At 39.1% G+C, this 21,321-nt stretch overlaps 2 protein-coding genes across 3 annotated transcripts; one reads left to right on the top strand and one right to left on the bottom strand.

Annotated features, from left to right (window-relative positions):
- Positions 1-35: 35 nt before the first annotated feature.
- On the bottom strand, positions 36-15,211 carry abhd12 (abhydrolase domain containing 12, lysophospholipase). 2 transcript variants are annotated; one of them, XM_030156742.1, is made up of 14 exons: positions 15,092-15,211; positions 13,702-13,861; positions 9,746-9,867; positions 8,755-8,860; positions 6,127-6,246; positions 5,535-5,565; positions 5,415-5,460; positions 4,381-4,510; positions 4,159-4,196; positions 3,158-3,237; positions 1,975-2,057; positions 1,817-1,895; positions 502-629; positions 36-411 (listed from the first exon to the last, which is right to left on the bottom strand). In XM_030156742.1, the coding sequence occupies exons 2-14, from the start codon at positions 13,857-13,859 to the stop codon at positions 375-377; spliced, it is 1,158 nt and encodes a 385-aa protein (XP_030012602.1). In that variant the 5' UTR covers positions 13,860-13,861; positions 15,092-15,211; the 3' UTR covers positions 36-374. The 2 variants fall into 2 exon arrangements, with proteins under 2 accessions (XP_030012602.1, XP_030012601.1); XM_030156741.1 differs by lacking the exon at positions 15,092-15,211 and having other exon boundaries at positions 13,702-13,991.
- Positions 15,212-15,224: 13 nt separating this feature from the next.
- Positions 15,225-19,980, top strand: gins1 (GINS complex subunit 1 (Psf1 homolog)). The gene is made up of 7 exons (XM_030156743.1): positions 15,225-15,431; positions 15,725-15,789; positions 16,523-16,621; positions 16,697-16,787; positions 19,385-19,501; positions 19,577-19,651; positions 19,841-19,980. The coding sequence occupies exons 1-7, from the start codon at positions 15,357-15,359 to the stop codon at positions 19,907-19,909; spliced, it is 591 nt and encodes a 196-aa protein (XP_030012603.1). The 5' UTR covers positions 15,225-15,356; the 3' UTR covers positions 19,910-19,980.
- Positions 19,981-21,321: the final 1,341 nt, after the last annotated feature.

Genomic DNA, 21,321 nt, shown 5'->3' with positions numbered 1-21,321 from the left:
AGGACTCAAAACTCTATAAAAATGAGAATCACAGATAAAGAAAACAAGAAATATTTTAATTGATAATTCAAGTCATAACAGGCCTTCAGTTCAACCCAAAGAATTTTAAAACCAGAGTCAGACATGATCAGATGAACTTAAAAAACAAACAAACTCATCCCACAGACCAGACCATGAAGACTTCATACCAACGGCTTTTTCTTCATTGGGTTTGTTCTGTTTGGTCGTCGTCCTCCTCCTCGTACAGTACAATCAGTTAAAAACACGGCAATGACAAAAGGAATGATGGTGTTTGTGTTCAGTTCAGTTCAGTCTGCGATTCACGTGAAAACAAACCCAACAGCAGAAAGTTCAAAAGAAACACCGAAACGTCGTCACTGAGCAACGGGATGAGCCGAGCCAAGGAAGTTACTGAAAACCAGACGAAAAGAAGGTTAAAACCCCAGAAAAAACTGCCCAAACAAAAGCATGTGACAGACGGCGAGCGGCGGACGGCGGTACCTGAGGATGTTTGGCAGCTCTGGGCTCCTGTAGATGAACTTGTGTTTGTAGGCCAGAGATGAAGCGAAAGGGACGAACTGGACTTTGTGTCCGCTCAGACTCTTGGACTGAGACGCCGCGTCGAACAGCTGAAAGATGAAGAGGATGGACATTCAGTCAGGACATCTGACCAACAGTTTCACCACGAGTCCAAATGTTTTTAACTCTAAAGCATCTGTGGGAAATGGACTCAGAATCTGGACCAGAACCAGAACACCACAGACTCACACTGAGCCAGGGATTTACTGGCATTACCTACACTGAAACAACACAAACTGGACTGGTTTAACACAAAACAACACAAACTGGACAGGTTTAACACAAAACAACACAAACTGGACTGGTTTAACACAAAACAACACAAACTGGACAGGTTTAACACAAAACAACACAAACTGGACAGGTTTAACACAAAACAACACAAACTGGACAGGTTTAACACAAAACAACACAAACTGGACAGGTTTAACACAAAACAACACAAACTGGACAGGTTTAACACAAAACAACACAAACTGGACTGGTTCAACACAAAACAACACAAACTGGACTGGTTCAACACAAAACAACACAAACTGGACTGGTTCAACACAAAACAACACAAACTGGACTGGTTCAACACAAAACAACACAAACTGGACTGGTTCAACACAAAACAACACAAACTGGACTGGTTCAACACAAAACAACACAAACTGGACTGGTTCAACACAAAACAACACAAACTGGTCAGGTTTAACACAATAAAACAAAGCAGACAACTGTTCACCCACTGGACTAAACAGGTTCACCTGGTCATTTTAAACCCACTGGTTACTGTATTATTCTTCTGTATTAAATCAGATGTGTGTGGGCTGTGTGTAAAGTACACATTGACATAAAGCAGTGACGTCTGCTTCAGTAAAGGGTCAAAGTTCATGAACAGTGAGTGTGCTGCTGTTCCACTGGGTTCAAACAGAGGGCGCTGTGTGTTGAGAATGGACTAAAACCGGTCACAGGTCAGACAAGTTAGTACTGGACAGATAAAAGCAACATTAAAACCGTTTGTTGAACATTTCCTCGACTTTATCCGCCGTCGCTGTTTTTTAATATTTGATTCTTTTATTTTATTCCTCGTTTGTTTCAGTGACTAACGTTTGTCTTCATAAAGTGGTTGTTTTTCATGTTTGTTGAGTCGTGTCGTTTGATGAATTCATCTCCAGGTGTTGGACGTTGTGTCATATGGGTGGACTCGGGTTTTGACCTTTGACCTGGACCAGGTTTGTGTGTTTCGTACCTTTTTTCCCAGATGAAATGGAACCACGCTGTCGTCCTCAGCATGAAGGATTAAAACGGGACACGAGATGTGGTGGACACTGTGGAGACACGGCAACACAACGTCAACACAACAGCAACAGGAACATAACGTGAATACGTCACCCCCCCGTAGCGTACTTTTCGTCGCTGGCAAAACGGATGTTGTTGGCCGTGATGGAGTCGAGGAAGAACCAGTCAAATCCAGGCAGGAACCGATAAACCTGAGGACAGACAGTGGACGACTGGTGAACACCACAGACAGACAGTGACGTGTGTGAATGTGCATGTTCATGTTTTCATGTGTGTTTAATGCGGGGCTCTCACACTCATGTTCTTTCAAGTTCCACATTCAGCCCAATTTGATCTCCAGTTGGCCGGACCAGTAAAATAATAACATAATAACCTATAAATAATGACACCTCCAAATTTTTGTCTTTGTTTTAGTGCAAAAAAACCCATTAAATTATGAAAATACTTACTTTTATAAACTATTCAAACAAAAAAGATGTGAATAACCCGAAAAAACTGAAATTTCTTAAGAAAAACTAGAAGCACTCGGAGAGCGCAGACCTCCGCCAAGGCTGATCAGTGGGCCCCCCCGTGGGCCCCCCCATTCCCGATCACCCCCAAAAGTTAATCATTTCTTCCTTATCCCATTTCTAACAAACCCTGAAAATTTCATCAAAATCTGTCCATAACTTTTTGAGTTATGTTGCACACTAACGGACAGACAAACAAACAGACAAACAAACAGACAAACAAACCCTGGCAAAAACATAACCTCCTTGGCGGAGGTAATAAGTGCAATTTTAACAATATTCTGCCTTATCATTTCTACATGTGCATTATGGATCAGATCTACAAAGACACTAAACACTGAGGAACAACCAGAAAAGAGTTCAAATTGTGCTGAATTTTCTTTGGACATTTCAGGTTGTTCATATTTGTTCAGATAATTTACATTTTATTGTTACAGGATAGTTTGTAAATGTAAATATTTTCATAATTTAATGTTATTTTCTGCACTAAAACCAAGACAAAAATTTGAAGTCGTCATTATTTATAGGCATAGTGTAGTTTTTTCTCACATCAAACAGAGAAGAAAATATGGAGTCATTATTTTTTTGTAGGTTTTTATGCTGTTATTTTCCTGTAGATCATATTGGTCTGTATGTGAAACTTGAACTAAAATGAGTTCCACAGCCTTGACTGTGGAATTTTTGTACTTTGCAAATTCATCCCACGGGCTGCATTTGGCCCCCGGGCCGCATGTTTGAGACCCCTGGTTTAATGTGTGTCACTGTGCATGTTATGTCGTTACCATGGAGAAGGGGTGGCTCTTGGCTTCCTCTCTGATGTTGGTGAACGGAGACTCTAAGACCAGAGCATCTGGAGGAGCACCTGAAACACAACAAAGTTCATCTGTGAGCCCATTGACTTTCACTGTTTATATTTCCAAGTGGATTCGTCTACATCTATGTCTAATGTTTTTGCTTTTTTTTTATTTGTTGAGTTTAACTTAAACCAAGGTTATTATCGTTAACGAAAACGAACGAAATGATGAAAACTAAAATTGAAAAATTATTTTCGTTAACTGAAATAAATAAATAGCTCAAATTAAAAGAAAAAAACGCTAACTAACTGAAACTGTATTGTGTGTTTACAAAACTAACTAAAACGGATAAAAATTATGGATGAAATTCCCTTAGTTTTCGTCTTTGCCAATGTTGATATAGGATACTGTGTGAAAATTTTGTTTAAGATCAGCGGTATAAGAGAGGTATAGAAGTCGGGAGGCCAACGGTGAAAGAATGGAAAGTTTCAGTTTCGTTTTCACATAAGTGACGTTGTGTATGGATCGCACCCCCACCTACATTACCCCCTCCAACCTGCTATAGGGAATTTAACCATCGTACTGTACATGTGTTTGTGTCTGTGCTCAGTCAGAGCCGCCCTAACCCCACCCCCAAATGAAGTGTTCAGGGTAACCTCACTAATTTCTTTGGATAGGATGGAAGATAAAATATATGAAAAAACTGAAACTAAAACTAAACTAAAACTAAGCATTCAGAAAAAACAACAACTAATAAAAACTAACAAACCTGCTCCAAAAACTAATTAAAACTAACTTAATTAGAGAAAAAAAAGTCTAACTAAATAAAACTAGACTATAATGAAAAATCCAAAACTATTAGAACCTTGACTTAAACACCTGGATCAACTCATTTCATGTGTTTCCATGTTTATAAACGCTGATAGCTTTAATCACATTAACCCGGTTAACACAGTTCTGTATCTGAGAAAAGGTGAATCATCGTTTACCTCTGTCGCACAGACGTCGGACCAGGTTTGTGGCGACTCTGAAAAACAAAAAATACATGAACAGAAGGACTGAACCACGGATGAACTTCATTCAGTCATTTATGAAGGACTCGTGTTGGTGATGATCTGCTGCACGTTCAACACAAGAGGTAAAATAACGACTAATGTGACGCAGGTTGGACATTTACATCCGTTCAGATCCACCATGAGCTGATACAGTACCCAGTTCCCAGAGAGTGTCCCCAGATGTACAGAGGCCTTCTGTCCAGTTTCTGTTTCAGCCAGTCATACATGAAGAGAGCGTCTGACGTCATCCCTCCTTCAGATGGAGATCCGTCCGAGTCCCCCCAACCTGTCAACAACCAATCAGATTCACCAAAGACTCTGGAATCACCTGGAGGTCAAAGGTCAACATGAGCGCAATCCACATGATCCAAAACAGACACTATGAACACTGAGGCTCACTGTCAGTCTGTGGAAGACCGCAAGACCTGGAACTGGACCAGGAACTCCAGCACATCCAAAACAGCGCTGCCAGGATCCTGACGAGGGCGCATAAACACCAGCACATCACTCCTGCCTTCACGCACTACGCTGACTCCTGTTCACCTCCGCATCGAATAGAAGACCCTCCTTCACACCCATCACTGTCTCCACAGTGAAGCCCCCACTTACCTCACTGAACTCCTCACCCCCCACACCACCTCCAGAACCCGGTCAGGCCAGTCGCACCGTCTGTGCCCCCCCAGGACAAAGCTTAAAACTGTGGGTGACAGGGCTTTTGCTGCTGCTCCCCGTCTGTGGAAGGCCCTGCCTGACCACCTCCAGCCCCACAGACCGAGGACACTTTACAAAAGGTCTGAAGACTTTTTTATTCAGGAAAGCATATCCATGATCTGTGCATGCTTCACCTGTTTTAATTGTCTTCATTTTGAAACTGTTTTTATTTTTAAACTGTTTTTATCTGTCTTACTTATTTTCTAGTTTTATTCTCTGTATTTATTGTACCCTGCCTGTAGCACTTTGAGATTTTTAGATAAAAATGTAAAGTACATTACAGATAAAATTTATTATTATTATAGGAACTGGACCAAAAACTGGACCACAGACAGGACTAGGGACTGGACCAGGACCTGCAGGTTTAAACCCTGCAGAATCCTTCTGTTATGGCTCCAGATCCACAATCGTGACCCTGACACTAGGTCTGACCCCAGCCTTGACCTTTGACCCCTGACCTCAGTGTATATGTTGCTCACCTCTGTAATCAAAGGTGATCACATGGTATCCCAGAGAACTGAGGACCTGAAGGAGGACAGGGCGTTAGTCTGGATCTGCCCCCTGCTGGTGGACGTCAGAACTACAGGTAAATGTCTCACCTTGTACAGCTGGACTCGGTGGTCTCCTCCTCTGCACAGAACACACAACACAGGTCAAAGGTCAGCACCAGTCACTCCACACAGGTCAAAGGTCACAGAGGACTGAAGGCGTGAAAGGTGATGTAACTGAAGGGTCAAGTCCAGATGTACTCTGACCCACCTAATGATCTGGATCACGTGATCCACGTTCTGATCACTTCGATGGTCTGAGCCCACTGTGGACCTGAAGGTGTGAACGTCATTGACTCAACCCATTGGTTCACATGGAGTCATGTGACCAGTTTAAGGGCATTCACACCAGGGGGGTCCGGGGGACGTGGTTAAAGTGGGCGGGGCAGGGTTGGGTTCGACGCCACGCAGTTTGATGGACATTTCTCAGCACAAGCAAACCGACACCAGCGTTTGGAGGTGGACCAGAGTTCGTTTGATTGGTGGACTTCAGAGTCCAGGTGACCTTTGACCCCTGCCCGAACAAAGCGGAGCATCCAAGGAAACAAACTCTGGTCCATTTAGACAGAGGTCAGAGGTCAAAGGATGGGTTTGGATTCCCCCCTCTTGAGTTACATCACCTCTGGTGCAGTGTGTGGGTCACCTGGTGCCTGCGTTTCCATGGAGATAGAGGATGACGGCGTGGGCGGAGTTAAGCTCGGCGTTGTACCAGGCGCCGTCTTTGCCCTGAGCTTCCCTCCACATGTGAGCAGGAACCGTGTGCCTACAGTAAACAAACACATCAGCAGAAGTAAATAAATATCAATCACCCCTAAACATGAATAATATAAACAGTCTGATGGTTCAGGTGAATCGTTTCCATCGATCACATCTACAGGTTCAACTGATCCAACGGACGGATTCACAATCTGAAGAACACTGACAATGATGTTTATTTACCTGTTTACCTACGTGTTTATCTACCCGTCACCCGTTCATATCTTTATGGTCTATATCTTCCAGGTTCACCTCAGACCCTGTAGAACTTAACCCTCCTGTACTTTGAGACCAGGTTCAGGTTCAGGGTCTTCCATCTGTTCAAGAGCCTTTACACATTTCACTTCAGCTTTCTTTTCATCTCTTTGAGGTGTTTTTCATGTACTTTAGTTCATCTACGTCCAGTTCTTTCTTTTTTATAAAACCTGATGTTTTTATCAAGTGTGTCTTTTATGTTATTGAATTAGTGAATTGGTTTGTACTTTTCTAGTGAAACATGAGACACAGTAAATAAAGATTATTATTTTGTTTGTTGTTTTGTTATATTGCGTGTTTTAATGTGTGGGTTTTATGTTTAACGTGTTTCAGTTGCAGGTTTTATCATATTTGAGTTTTATGTTTTAATGTGTGTTGAATGTATTTCTGTTGCATGTTTGCGCATTTTAACATGTTTCAGTTGTCTGTTTGAGTGCTGTAACATGTTTCAGTTGCGTGTTTGAGTGCTGTAACATGTTTCAGTTGCGTGTTTGCGTGCTCTAACATGTTTCAGTTGCATGTTTGCAAGTTTTAACATGTTTCAGTTGCGTGTTTGAGTGCTGTAACATGTTTCAGTTGCGTGTTTGCGTGTTTTAACATGTTTCAGTTGCATGTTTGCGTGCTTTAACATGTTTCAGTTGCATGTTTGCGTGCTTTAACATGTTTCAGTTGCATGTTTGCGTGCTCTAACATGTTTCAGTTGCATGTTTGCGTGCTTTAACATGTTTCAGTTGCATGTTTGCATGTTTTAACGTGTTTCAGTTGCGTGTTTGTGCACTGTAACATGTTTCAGTTGCGTGTTTTAACATGTTTCAGTTGTGTGTTTGGGTATTTTAGCGTGTTTCAGTTGCATATTTGCATGTTTTAACATGCTTCAGTTGTGTGTTTGGGTATTTTAGCGTGTTTCAGTTGCATGTTTGTGTGCTTTAAGATATTTCAGTTGCATTTTTGCGTGTTTTAACATGTTTCAGTTGCGTGTTTGAGTGCTGTAACATGTTTCAGTTGCGTGTTTGCGTGCTCTAACATGTTTCAGTTGCATGTTTGAGTGCTGTAACATGTTTCAGTTGCGTGTTTGCGTGTTTTAACATGTTTCAGTTGCATGTTTGCGTGCTTTAACATGTTTCAGTTGCATGTTTGCATGTTTTAACGTGTTTCAGTTGCGTGTTTGTGCACTGTAACATGTTTCAGTTGCGTGTTTTAACATGTTTCAGTTGCGTGTTTGGGTATTTTAGCGTGTTTCAGTTGCATATTTGCATGTTTTAACATGCTTCAGTTGTGTGTTTGGGTATTTTAGCGTGTTTCAGTTGCATGTTTGTGTGCTTTAAGATATTTCAGTTGCATTTTTGCGTGTTTTAACATGTTTCAGTTGTGTGTTTGCATGCTTTAACATGTTTCAGTTGCATGTTTACATGTTTTAACATGTTTCAGTTGAGTGCTTTAACATGTTTCAGTTGTGTGTTTGTGTGCTTTAACATGTTTCAGTTGTGTGTTTGCATGTTTTAACAGTTTTCAGTTGTGTGTTTGGGTATTTTAGTGTGTTTCAGTTGCATGTTTGCGTGTTTTAATGTTTCAGTTGCGTGTTTGCGTGTTTTAACATGTTTCAGTTGCATGTTTGCGTGTTTTAATGTTTCAGTTGTGTGTTTGCGTGTTTTAACATGTTTCAGTTGCATGTTTGCATGTTTTAATGTTTCAGTTGCGTATTTGCATGTTGTAACATGTTTCAGTTGCATGTTTGCGTACTTCAACATGTTTCAGTTGCGTGTTTTAAAATGTTTCAGTTCCGTGTTTGTGTGTTTGAACATGTTTCAGTTGTGTGCTTGAACATGTTTCAGTTGCGTGTTTGTGCGTTTGAACATGTTTCAGTTGTGTGTTTGAACATGTTTCAGTTGCGTGTTTGCGTGTTTTAACATGTTTCAGTTGCATGTTTGCGTACTTCAACATGTTTCAGTTGCGTGTTTTAAAATGTTTCAGTTCCGTGTTTGTGTGTTTGAACATGTTTCAGTTGTGTGCTTGAACATGTTTCAGTTGCGTGTTTGTGCGTTTGAACATGTTTCAGTTGTGTGTTTGAACATGTTTCAGTTGCGTGTTTGCGTGTTTTAACATGTTTCAGTTGCATGTTTGCGTACTTCAACATGTTTCAGTTGCGTGTTTTAAAATGTTTCAGTTCCGTGTTTGTGTGTTTGAACATGTTTCAGTTGTGTGTTTGAACATGTTTCAGTTGCGTGTTTGCGTGTTTTAACATGTTTCAGTTGCATGTTACCAGACTCCGACTCTCTGTCCGACTTCAGGCTCCAGGTAGAAGTTGTGTGTGTGGTTCAAGCCTTGGTCCAGGGGTCGCTTCAGGTCTATGAAGTACGGCATCCTCACTGAGGATAAAGAGGTCATGAGGTCAGAGGTCACATGACTTCTCCACATCATGTTGATTAATCAACAGGAGATCTTTACTCATTAATATTTATTGATTATTTTATAATTTTCCTTGGGTTTCTGTAATTATCTCTATAATTTTATACTTTTCTGGTCAGACAAGAACATATGAAATTTTGAGTGAAACAAACTTTAGGTTTTGATCTTCATTTTCCAAACATCGACAGCTCCGTCTTCACTTTAAATGTCTAAATTCACTGTATTTTACTTAAGGTTCATTCATTTACCTTCAATTTTAATAAGATTTCATGGTTGTTTGTCATTCTTTAGGTTTTTATTGTTGTACTAACTTCTGTAAAAGAAGCTGTTATTGACAAATGCATACATTAAATACACATGAAATGGATGAATGAGTCACTAAATGAATGAACTCTGGACTGTGGCTTAACAGGAGGGTTTGGGCCGTTTCACCTTTTCCACAGTAAATCTATTCATCCAGAATGAAAAGAGTTTACACACTGATCCACAATGAAAACAGCTTCAGCCCAGATCCAAACGTTCATATCAAACTGAAAGAGTGTAAAGTTCAGCGCTGATAAACCTCCTCATGATGGAAACAGGTTCAGTCTCTGCTGTTACATCACGATCAGAATCAGAACTTATTAAACCAGTTAGAAGTGCATACCTTATCACTTTGTTAACCGTGGCTTTTACACCAACTCAGAGTGAAACGCCCAGAAAATGCAGATAAACATGACTTTATCTGGATCCGTCAGTTTCAGATCCACACATTTATGTATCTATAAAGGAGGTAAAACCTGACGAATGAAACATTAAACACATGAAAATGACTGGGTTTGGTGAAAAAACGACAAAATACTGACCGAAGTTGAGGAAGACGAGTTTGGCCTGAATGGATGGAACCAGTTTGATGATGCAGGGGATGGAAACGTAGATGATGAGAATCCAAAAGAACACCCGCTTCATCTTCCCCAGGACGCCCAACCTGGAAAAGAAAGAAAAAAAACACTGAAACAGAATATTTAACCTGGAAAACAAAGAAAGAAAACACTGAAACAGAACATTTAACCTGGAAAACAAGAAGAAAAAAACAAAGAAACAGAACATTTAACCTGGAAAACTAAGAAAGAAAACATTGAAACAAAACATTTAACCCTGGAAAAAAAAAAAAAAAAAAAAAAGAACACTGAAACAGAACATTTAACCTGAAAAGCAAAAACAAAGAAACAGAACATTTAACCTGCAAACAAAGAAAAAAAACACTGAAACAAAACATTTTACCTGGAAAACAAGAAGAAAAAAAAAACACTGAAACAAAACATTTAACCCCGTACAATAAAAAGAAAAAAAAACACTGAAACAAAACATTTAACCCCGTACAATAAAAAGAAAAGAAAACACTGAAACAGAACATTTAACCTGGAAAACAAAGGAAAAAAAAACACTGAAACAGTCCAGGTCCAGTCTAGGTCCATTTCCAGTCCTGGTCCAGGTCCAGATCCAGTCCCGGTCCAGGTTTATTGTAATGTGAGCTGTAAACCTTTTCGTCTGTTACTGGATCCATCAGCTGAATTATTGATGGGGACACAGACGGGGACTCTGAGTCTGGACCAGGACGAGGACTACACCTGCGTCAGACCTGAACACTGGCTCCAGTTTCAGCCGTTTATGTTCCTGCATGTTTCAGACTCAGACCAGAGGTTCACCACATTTAGTTTATTTCTTCTGAAACATCCTCATCTGAGATTCTCTTCTTTTCACTGATAATTAGATCAAAACAAAAACCCACAGAGATGGAATCCAAAAACTAAAAACACAAACCCAAAGCAAAACAAGAAGAAACGGAGAATACAGCCGAGGGGGCGGAATCTCACCCTGACAGAGGTCATGGACAACCCCATTTAGAATAATGTTCAATAGAAGAACATGACATATGAGGCCTTTAGAGGAACTAACCTTAAAAGGTTTAACGCCAGTCGTATTATCCACATCCAGTTCACATCACATGACAAATCCAGAATATAGACTGGTCCAGAATAAAGACCAGAATATAGACTAATGCAGAATAAAGACTGATGCAAGGTAAAGACTGGAATATAAACTGACTGAGGATAAAGACCAGATTATGAATTGATCCAGGATAGAGACTGATCCCCCCCCAAAAAAGACCGATCCAGAATAAAGACCAGAATATAAACTGATCCAGAATATAGACTGATCTAGGATAAAGACCACAATATAGACTGATCCCAGATAAAGACCAGAATATCAGTCTTCATGACCTGAACCAACCTAGACCTGGTCCTGTCTAACCCTTCAGATGAACTGCTCCACCTCAAACACCAGTTTCATGTCCCCATAGCGTACAGAAATCCAGTCCGGTTCCATCCAGAACATCACAGACTCACACCGACTGAAGGAGGCATTTCACAAAAATAAAACATCATTGTCCTTTATCTGTGTTAATAGTTTCCTTGAACATAGCGCCGTTTGCACAGAACAGAAAATCAAATGCCCAGATATCCGTGTATGCAGATGATACTCTATTAAAACAGAGAAAACCACACATCAGCCATCAAAGAAAAACAGAACAAAATACAAACTGTGCAGGTTAAATATGCTAAAACCAGTCCTAGACAACCACTGTTCACCCACTGGAATAAACAGGATGAACAACATTAATGACACAAACATCCCATAATATGTCCACAACAAACTAAAGGGTTTGATTTAATGAAGAAAGATCGAATCCAACAGCGCTGATAAAACTTGACATAATAAGAACGAACATCAGATACTTTACACATACATCACACCTGCTGGACCCAATCAATCAACCAATCAATCACCTAAATAATAGCTGATTATGGAGCAGCTTCAATGTGCCATTTTTATTTTCTGTTTCAGTTCCATGTGTTTCTGATGCTTTGACCAAACAGTAGAATCTGTTTCTACTGCATGTGTGTAATCAGAGGTCAGAGGTCAAACGCTGACTCTGTCAGATCACACGTCTGTTTCCTGTGTCGAAACAACCACAAACTCATGACTCAAACCTAACACGCCATCGACGTCCCTTTCCCTCCTTCGGTTCCACATTTATCTGAATAATCACGTCTTTATTCAGAAATGTCACATGATGCTGAAAACCAGCAGAAAAACTCTGATTCAGAGTTTTTTTCTCTTTTAATCCTATTTAAAGAAAAGCTCCAAAGATGAAAAACTGATCTGGCACTGAAAGAGTTAAAGTAACTCGAACAAACACTGTCGTCTCAAGTCACTTCCTGTTCGCTGACTGAGACGTTTCCATCACATGACCCTGGTCTAAGTCTGGATCTGAAGGAGGTCAAAGGTTACAGATGATCTGAGGCATTTCCAAGAGTCCTGATCATCATCATCACCATCATCACCATCATCATCATCCTCCTGTTTTCAGAGTGATTTCAAACTCCACCTGTGAGCCTGTGACGGCCCAGAATGCACTGCAGCGTTCTCCGAGAACAGCTTGACCTTCTTTAATCTGAGACGCTTTAATGAGGATCAGTGGACAGACAGGAAGTGGATGTGGGTCAAAGGTCAACATGGGGTGCCAGAGTCAGACGTCTGACGAAACAAGGACAAACGAAGCCTAAAAAATGTCTGAACTGAAAATGTGAATAAATTAACTGATCCATAAATAATCATTGAAAAAATAAAAACATTTAAAACACCAGTGATTCATAGTTTAATGTGTTAAAATGTTGTATTAATCAATTCACCTTTTTCCATGTTTGAACCTGAGGAACAGTTATAATAATAATAATAATAATGATGTGGACGTAGTTCAGAAATAAAGGTAAAACTATCTCAGATCTAAAATAGACAGATGAGCAGATGATGATCAGTAACAGATTATTTACCTTCACATTATGAACCAACACGTCAAGCAGCTGCAGCTGTTAGCATAGCTTAGCATAAAGACTGGAAACCTAAAGAAACTGTTAGCCTCCATACATCTCATTTATTCAAAGAATGAAACTAAAGCTCAGACGTTGGTCCTCAGGTTGGACCAGAAGAGTCTGGGAGAAACCAGAAAAAAACAAATACACGAACCAGAAAAAAAAAAAAAAAAAAAAAACTAAACAAAAAAATCAAAACAAAACAGAGAAACCAAAGAAAACCAGTGAAATCAGTATGACCTGTTTAACTACAGAAAACCATGTGGATAAGGAAGGTGGCTTTAACTTTAGCCCAGGTGTTTCATTCATTTATATCTGAACACTGCTTTGAAATGGTTAATACACTTTCACATATTCATTAGAAATGTTTTGGTCACGTTTTACCTGTTTTAGCTCCATCATGTACTGTTTTATTTCATACTTACTATATCACATATTATGAAAGATCAAATCTGGTGAGAAAAACAACCAACCAGAGCTGAACTTAAACAGACATTTTTTGTAACTGTTTTCACTAACATAACATCTGAAATTATTTAAAAATACTTTTTTGTCACATTTGAATAAAGATATGAGACTTTATTCATTGAATATGATGCAGTTTGTCAGTTCTGTTTAAAACAAATCCATTATTTTTAGAATTCGTTTGTGTCAGATGAAACAACAAATCTCATTTAATCTAATTTCATCATAAAATGCGGCTTTATTTAGTTTAAATCCTCCTCTGCCCTAAAAACATCCATCAGTTTCATTCAGACTCAAAGAAACAGCCTTATTTATTTATTTATTTTTTTATTCAGATTTTAGTAAACACAGGTCTGGGTCCGGCTCCCCACCCCCCCACCTGCCCCTGCATCTGCTCCAGTACCGGGTCCAGGTCTTACCTCCGGAACGGTTTCCCCATGGTCCGCTGCTCTCCCGGGCCCTGGCGGCCGCCGGTGCCGGGCCCCACTGCTCCTCCGCCGGGTCGCTGCTTCAGGAGCGGGTCGGTGTCCGGCAGAGGGTCGTGCTCCGCGGTCAGGGAGCTGTTCCGCTTTCGCATCCCTGTGGAGGTGAAACACGGCCGGTGAGGGCGGAGTGGGAGGGTCGGGGTCTTAGGAAGACCGGAGGAGAACCGGAGGAGAACCGGAGGAGGACCGGAGGAGCCAGAACCACAGAGACCTGAGCAGAGTCCCCGCAGAGACCAGCTGATCACACACCGCAGCCAATCACAGGCCGCGGAGGCAGGCCACGTGCTCACCCTGTGCTGCCTCCACGGCCTCCAGGGAGCGTCGGAGCAATGAGTTTCAAAACAAAACCAGCTTCCGGGAACTAAAAAAAGGGACAGCGCATGGTGCCTTCCAGTACATCTCAGAAACAGCAAAACCTAATGTTTACGGGTTTTTACAGTAACGTCACTGCCATAGATTTTACGTTTTAACGACTATTTTTATCCCAGTATTCGGATATTTTATTTCTCTTTTGATTTTATTATTTATTATTTTGTGTAGATATCTATAATAGATTTATTTTTAGCATTTCAGTACTACTTTTAAATATACTTGATTTTTTTATTTTATTGTCTTATCGATGTACACTAAATATTGTTTTCAGTATTTGAAATTATTTCTATTGTATTGATAATTTCAGAAATTAATTTTTGACAAAGTACCCCTAACCTTGTTTCATAAACATAGATGGAACATTTTGCAACATGGCAAAAATATACTATAGTCTGAAATTCTGACATAATTTTTGTAAAAGGAAAACATATTTACATAAATATCCTCACCGGCTGTTTTTATAAGTAAATAACTACAGATATTAAAAGATTAAAAAGTTTTACAGAGGAGGACAAATGATGTGACATAAATGTTAATCAAAACTGAACAACTAAGATTTACACTAAGGTAAAAATGAATACATGCTTATAAATAAGTAAAAGTAAAATAAAACTCTAAATAGTAATTCAGTGATTATTTATAGTTCAACACCTGTTAAAGAACCAACATTTACTGTAAGATTTTCCTTTTGTGGTGGTTAGTGAATGCAGCATTCCATTTCCGTCGAAGCATCAATTTTATCAGAAAAAGACTGGAAAAGTTCGTCAGTTTTAGTCAAATTGAACTGGTTCTGGATAAACTAAACCCACAGCATTCTGGGTTTGGCTGGTTTTACCGGAGTCGGTGGTTTATTTTTAGCTGCTGACATGAAGTCAAACCGCGTTGAAAGTGCCGATAAAGAGTCCGTTCCCGCCCACGGCTGTTATTTAACTGTAAACTGTTCACTGCTGACCTTTACATATCAGAACGCAGGGATGAGCTCATTTCTCTTCATTCTGTTGGACTTTCAGTGGTTTTACAGTTAAAATGTCCGCAGGCTCTTCGCTCTCACTCAGGTTTGTCCCAATGCAGCATCCGGAGGAAGAGTCACATGACCCACCACGTGATCAAAACATCCCGGTCTGATTTTCCCGCGAAGCTCATTTAGACTCAAAGTAGAAACAAATGCGTAAAAATATTAAGACACAAGTAGTTTTAGAGAATTAAAGTGATTGAAGATGTTCTGTGAAAAGGCCATGGAGCTGATCCGGGAACTGCACCGGATGAACGACGGACAGTTACCGGCGTTTAACGTGAGTTTTACCGGCACCGACAGTGAAAACTGAGGCCGACTTTAGCATAAATATGACTGTTTTTTACGAGTTTTCATGTGTGTTTTTATCGTTACATTCTTATATTCTCGCACTTTAATGTTTTTGTGACTGGTTTCTGTTCACAACAGAAGGTCATTTGACTTTTTATCAAACTGTTCTTTTCATCCTGAAAACATGAGAAGGGGAGAACATTCAAAGGTCTTTGGTTTATTGTTGCTCTGTTCATTACATTTCTATGTATTTAAGATGTTTTTGTTCTGTTTTGTTAATAGGAGGACGGTCTGCGTCAGGTTCTTCAGGAGATGGAGTCTCTGTATGAACAGAACCAGGCTGATGTGTAAGTCAAACATCTGACGAACATCTAATAAACATCTGTCAAACATCTGACAAACATCTGCTGAACATGTGATAAACATCTGTTAAACATCTAATAAACATCTGTCAAACATGTAATAAACATATGATAAACATCTGACCAACATCTGCTGAACATGTAATAAACATCTGTTAAACATCTAATAAACATCTGCTGAACATGTGATAAACATCTGTTAAACATCTAATAAACACGTGATAAACATATGATAAACATCTAATAAACATTTGACCAACATCTGCTGAACATGTAATAAACATCTGTTAAACATCTAATAAAGATCTGTTGAACAGCTAATAAACATCTGTCGAACATGTAATAAACATCTGCTGAACATGTGATAAACATCTGTCGAACATGTAATAAACATGTAATCAACATCTAATAAACATCTGCTGAACATGCAATAAACATCTGTCGAACATGTAATCAACATGCAATCAACATCTAATAAACATCTGCTGAACATCTGTTAACATTTGTTGATTCTGTCAGGTTGATTTGATCAGGTTCACTGCTGTATTATTAGGTTTATTAGTGACATAGTTTAGTTTTGGTCGTTTGTATGAAGCTGTAAACTTCACTAAGTGGGTGCGAATGATGATGTACAGTCGTTTTCTCCATCTGAATAATCAGCTGATTTTACTGATTGATAACCTGCTCATTGATCGTCGGATTCCTCTCTGTGTTTTAGAAATGAGGCGAAGGGTGAGGGTCGAGCCGACTTGATTCCATCCATTAAACTTCGCCACTGCTGTCTGCTGAGGAACCAGCGCTGCCTCGTCGCCTACCTGTAACTGACTCACCTGAGCGTCATGTGACCCGTCATGTGACCCGCTGTCAGACGTAACCTGTTGTTTTCTCTCAGGTACGATCGTCTGCTGAGGATCAGAGCTCTGCGGTGGGAGTACGGCAGTGTTTTACCTCCAAATATCAGGTTCCATATGTGTTCAGAGGAGGTAAGACTCAACCCAGACCCTGATAAAACTCAACACGTGAAAAGGTCAAATCACATGGTGGCGCTGCAGAACGCATATCGTACATGTGTTCAGAGCAGGTGGGTCTGACCCCATTCAGGTCAGATTTTTAGTTAACCCTGACCATATTTTCAGGGGAAAAACGCCTAAAAAGACATACCCAAAGTAAATGAAGAATTACTTCACAATAATAAGGTTCATATGGATGTTCTTGGTGTCTGTGGACATTTAGAGACCTCACAGAATCTATTCCCATTGTCTAAAATATTGTATCTATTACTCTGCCTGAGTAAACTGGAACAAACTAAAAGAGAAATTAGAATTTTTTTACCCTCACCTGTTTTTTTTTTCGGCTGGATTGACGATGATATGCATCAATTAATTGTTCGTGTCGGAGATTTTAAATAGCGTATATTTCACCCCACAAAGATTAAAAATCATGTTTGAACTAAAATACACTTTTGATGTACTTTTATTAACATTTGGGTCTAAACTTTGAGCAAAAGTTGAAAAAAACATCCATTGTCCTGATTTATTATATTTTTATAGCAGACAAATATTAATATAATTTTTTAGCCCTAATATAATTTTTTAGCCCGCAGGCAGGCCGATAGGGCTAAAGGGGTTAAAATCTGATTTTTTTTTTTTTTTTTTTTTTTTTTGGTGGTCGTTCATTCTAATGTAAATGCGATGTCATCAGACTCATGTGCGAACAGTCGACGTCTATCTCATGTGTTTATGAAGTAAATATGGATCTGGCCCCGCCTCCTGCAGCACAGAACTCTGGGTTAGGGTTAGAGAAACGTGTCATGACTGTTCAGACTGAAGTCACGTTAAAAACATCCGATATGGATCAGATTTAGGACCAGATATGTTTGTTTGTTTATTTATTTCGAATATTTGCAATAAAATCAAACAACAAAAGAATTGTATAAAAAGAAAGTAAACCATTCGAAAAGGAGTGGGATGACATTTAACCTTCAATGTGAACATAGTGATAAACGTGATAGTAGTGTTTAGTTTGGTGTAAAGATGCTAAAGTATCATTTATTTAACATGACAGTAAAGACAGATGAAGGTAAAGTACCGTTTAATTTACTGTAAAGATAAGTGTGTGAACTCACACACTCTGTTTCATGCTGTTATTGTTTAACATCTGGTAGCTCTGTGGTCAAAGGGTTAATGATAGTAATGTTAGAGGAGTGATATTTTGCTTTTTTAAACGGAGTTATGCATTTTCAAACATTTTCCTGTGGTCTACATGAACTGTAAATGCTCGGCTTGGCTCTGAATTCCATCCAATCCAATCCAACTTTATTTGTAAAGCACTTTAAAACAAGCACAGTGGACCAAAGTGCTGTACAGAAAAATAAATTAAAACCAAAATAACAGAGTACAATACAAGAATAGATTAAAAGACATAGAACTGTAAAAAAAAAAAAAAAAAATTCTTCATTAATTCAACTCCACAGCTCCATCTTCAACCCTGTTTCTGAGTAATGACACAATGCACATGAGCCACTTCAGGCCCCGCCCCCTCCAGGTTATTGGCTGTGCTGCTCTGTCCCGTTCAACCAACAACTGAACATTTTAGGTAATGGGATCGAAATTTGGACATATTTTCAGTTTGGACTACAACCGCTGCTGCTGACAAACAATTATGTCGCACTTGGAGAAATGTTGATCTGAGGGCTGGACCTGATATGTGCAAATGTGGAGACGGAACTAGTTAGAGACGGAACCAATTAAGAAGGAATTAAAACAGTCGATTTTTGCCCAAATGAATCTTAAGATAGTTTTGCAGCAGCTGGAGGGTTCAAATTCAAACTGTCTGAACTGTTAGGGTTCAAATACACAAAGAAATGAACCACAGACTAAGAAAAGTGGGTTCAGATAAATATGAGCCGTTTAACTTGTAAACATTTAAACTTATTTATTAACTGTATAAACTTAGAGCTCTGATCCTCTAAACTCCACAACTATTAGGCATCTCCTGCTACTTTAATTTTAACCAATGGTCAGAACAGACAGTTTTATTTAAGGGAGAAATGACACTTGATCAACTTCAACATGAGAATATTTCCTATAAATATTTAATATATCAAATGAAACAATGCCAAACTCTTCTTAGGAGTGAAGTTCAGAAGTATTATCAACTCACCTCATCATGGTTGTCGGCTGTGCTGCTCTGTCCCGTTCAACCAACAGCTGAACATTTGAGGTAATGGGCTCCAAGTTTGGACATGTTTTCAGTCTGGACTACAACCGCTGCTGCTGATAAACAATTATGGAGAAATACTGGAGAAATGTTGATCTGAAGTCTGGACCTGATATGTGCAAATGTCATGACATAACTAATTATAGTTGTAACAAATTAAGCAGGAATTCAAACAGGTTGTAGAAATCCACTGGATTTTTGCCCAAATGAATATAGAGATAGTTTTGCAGCAGCTGGAGGGTTCAAATTCAAACTGAATGAACTATTAGGGTCCAAATACACAAAGAAATGAACCACAGACTAAGAAAAGTGGGTTCAGATAAATATGAGCCCTTTAATGATAGTCATGTTTATGTTTCAGCTGCAGTGGTTCAGTCAGTATAAAAAGTCTTTGGCCTCCTTCATGCGATCTCTGGGAGCGGGGGAGGGGCTGGACATCACTCAGGACATGAAACCTCCCAAGAGCCTCTACATCCAGGTGAGACACGATGACCTTTGACCTCCAGCCGCTGCTCTTTGACTTCCCGATGCTGACAGGTGTGTATTTATACAGGTGAGGTGTTTAAAGGACCACGGAGAGTTGGAAATCGACGACGGGACCGTGATTCTGCTGAAGAAGAACAGTCAGGTCAGAAAAGGGTTAAACACGTTGATGACATTTGGCGCTTTGTCTCGTCTGGATTTAAAACGTCATAGATCGACAGATTTAACCCTCAAATCCAGATGATGATGACTGAACTTCACACATTAGAAACACTGTTTGTACAGGGTTCAAGTCAGTGGTCAGTCTGACGTCCATCTGTCCCTTTGTCCACAGCACTTCCTACCAAGATGGAAATGCGAGCAGCTGATTCGTCAGGGCGTTTTAGAGCATGTGGTGTCGTGACACGTTGATGTTTCCACCTGAAGACACTTAATTCTTCACGTCTGAAAAGTGAATAAAGTTCATTTGAGAAACTCTGTGCATCTTGGTTGAAACTTGAAAACATACGAGTAAATAAACGACATGAATGTAAACAGAAGGTTCTGGTTCAGGGTCCAGGTTCTGGTTCTGCGATTGTCACAGAAACATTCAACTCCATCAGGAATTGAACATTTTATGACGAAAACGTGATTTTTGGACCGAATTGAAAGTTGAAGAGACCAGTATTTATGGTTTTAAAATCTTTGTAAAAAGATGAAAATGCGCCTGAATGAACAGAAGATGATGCATCGAGTTAGAAACAAACTGTTGGCCTCAGTGAAAACTGATGAAAACAGTTGGTATTTGTTTTTAGTCTTTTCATTACGGTCAGAAGACAAACAAGTAAAACAAACATTTTTGACGAGTTGAATAAATGAAATAAACCCTGAAATGATCATAATGTTAATTTATTTTGTAACCCTTAAATAACTAATTTAAACCCATCACGGAAAGAGGAAATTAACTTTTATCATATTTCAACTATATTACTAACATTAAAACATTTGTTTGTTAAATCCATTTTACACCTAATAATCCTCAGGTTTTTCCTCTGATTATAAACTATTTGATGAGCTGATCATAAACTAAGATATGGACCAAAATCAGATGAAAAAGACTGAATAAAACTAGTATTTATTCATTTTCTTTGAATGTTGTTCACAAATGTATTTTAGACCTGAATCAATTTTTAGAGACAATAATAAAGACAAAGCCAGTGATGGGATGTAGAATCAGGACTTTTATGACCGTAAATGAGTTGGAAGCAGCTCAATTCAAATTCATAATTCGCCACTTATCAGTGTCTCCGACTCAAAATATGTGTTAAATGAAGGTTCAATAAAAAGTTCTGTTATCCTCCTGAGACCCAGGAAATGTCAGCAAAGTAGCTTTTTTGTTTCTTATTAAATAAGTGCCTATATTGGAAACATGATGCAACAGTTTTTTCAGATGGTTTTTAAAATTCGTATGGAATGTCCTTTGTGGTGGACAGTTTTCTTTTTTTTGTATAAAGTTGTGGAACCCTTGTCCACAAATGTGGACAGAAAACCCATAACTGGGTCTGAGGAGGTTAAAGAAAAACTAAAATTTTCCTCCTTTGTAAGTTGATAGTTTGTATTATTAAATCAGAAATCTTTTCCTAATAAATCTTTAACATTGCTCTTTGATCAGGCTGCATTTGTAAATAAGAATCTGTTCTTAATTGCTTGCCTGGGTAAATAAAGGTTACTTAAAAATTAAAAAAAAAAAACCATTTCATAATCATGTTTAAGAGACTGAATAAAAGAAGAAACGGAATGTAATAAAAAGATAATTTAATGTGGTTTCATGTTGAA

This window comes from Sphaeramia orbicularis, chromosome 15 (assembly GCF_902148855.1).
Source record: "Sphaeramia orbicularis chromosome 15, fSphaOr1.1, whole genome shotgun sequence".
Lineage (NCBI taxonomy): Eukaryota > Metazoa > Chordata > Actinopteri > Kurtiformes > Apogonidae > Sphaeramia > Sphaeramia orbicularis.
The sequence above is the reverse complement of the archived record's forward strand: the minus strand, read 5'-3'. Positions and strand labels throughout refer to the sequence as shown.

Bases quoted from the DNA above. Each gene is read 5' to 3' on its own strand.
- gins1 (XM_030156743.1), top strand. From the start codon at position 15,357: ATGTTCTGTGAAAAGGCCATGGAGCTGATCCGGGAACTGCACCGGATG. The intron at 15,432-15,724 runs GTGAGTTTTACC...TTTTGTTAATAG, and splicing joins GACAGTTACCGGCGTTTAAC to GAGGACGGTCTGCGTCAGGT. The intron at 16,622-16,696 runs GTAACTGACTCA...GTTTTCTCTCAG, and splicing joins CGCTGCCTCGTCGCCTACCT to GTACGATCGTCTGCTGAGGA.
- abhd12 (XM_030156742.1), bottom strand. From the start codon at position 13,859: ATGCGAAAGCGGAACAGCTCCCTGACCGCGGAGCACGACCCTCTGCCG. The intron at 9,868-13,701 runs GTAAGACCTGGA...TTTCTTTTCCAG, and splicing joins ATGGGGAAACCGTTCCGGAG to GTTGGGCGTCCTGGGGAAGA. The intron at 1,896-1,974 runs GTACGCTACGGG...GTGTCTCCACAG, and splicing joins CGTTTTGCCAGCGACGAAAA to TGTCCACCACATCTCGTGTC.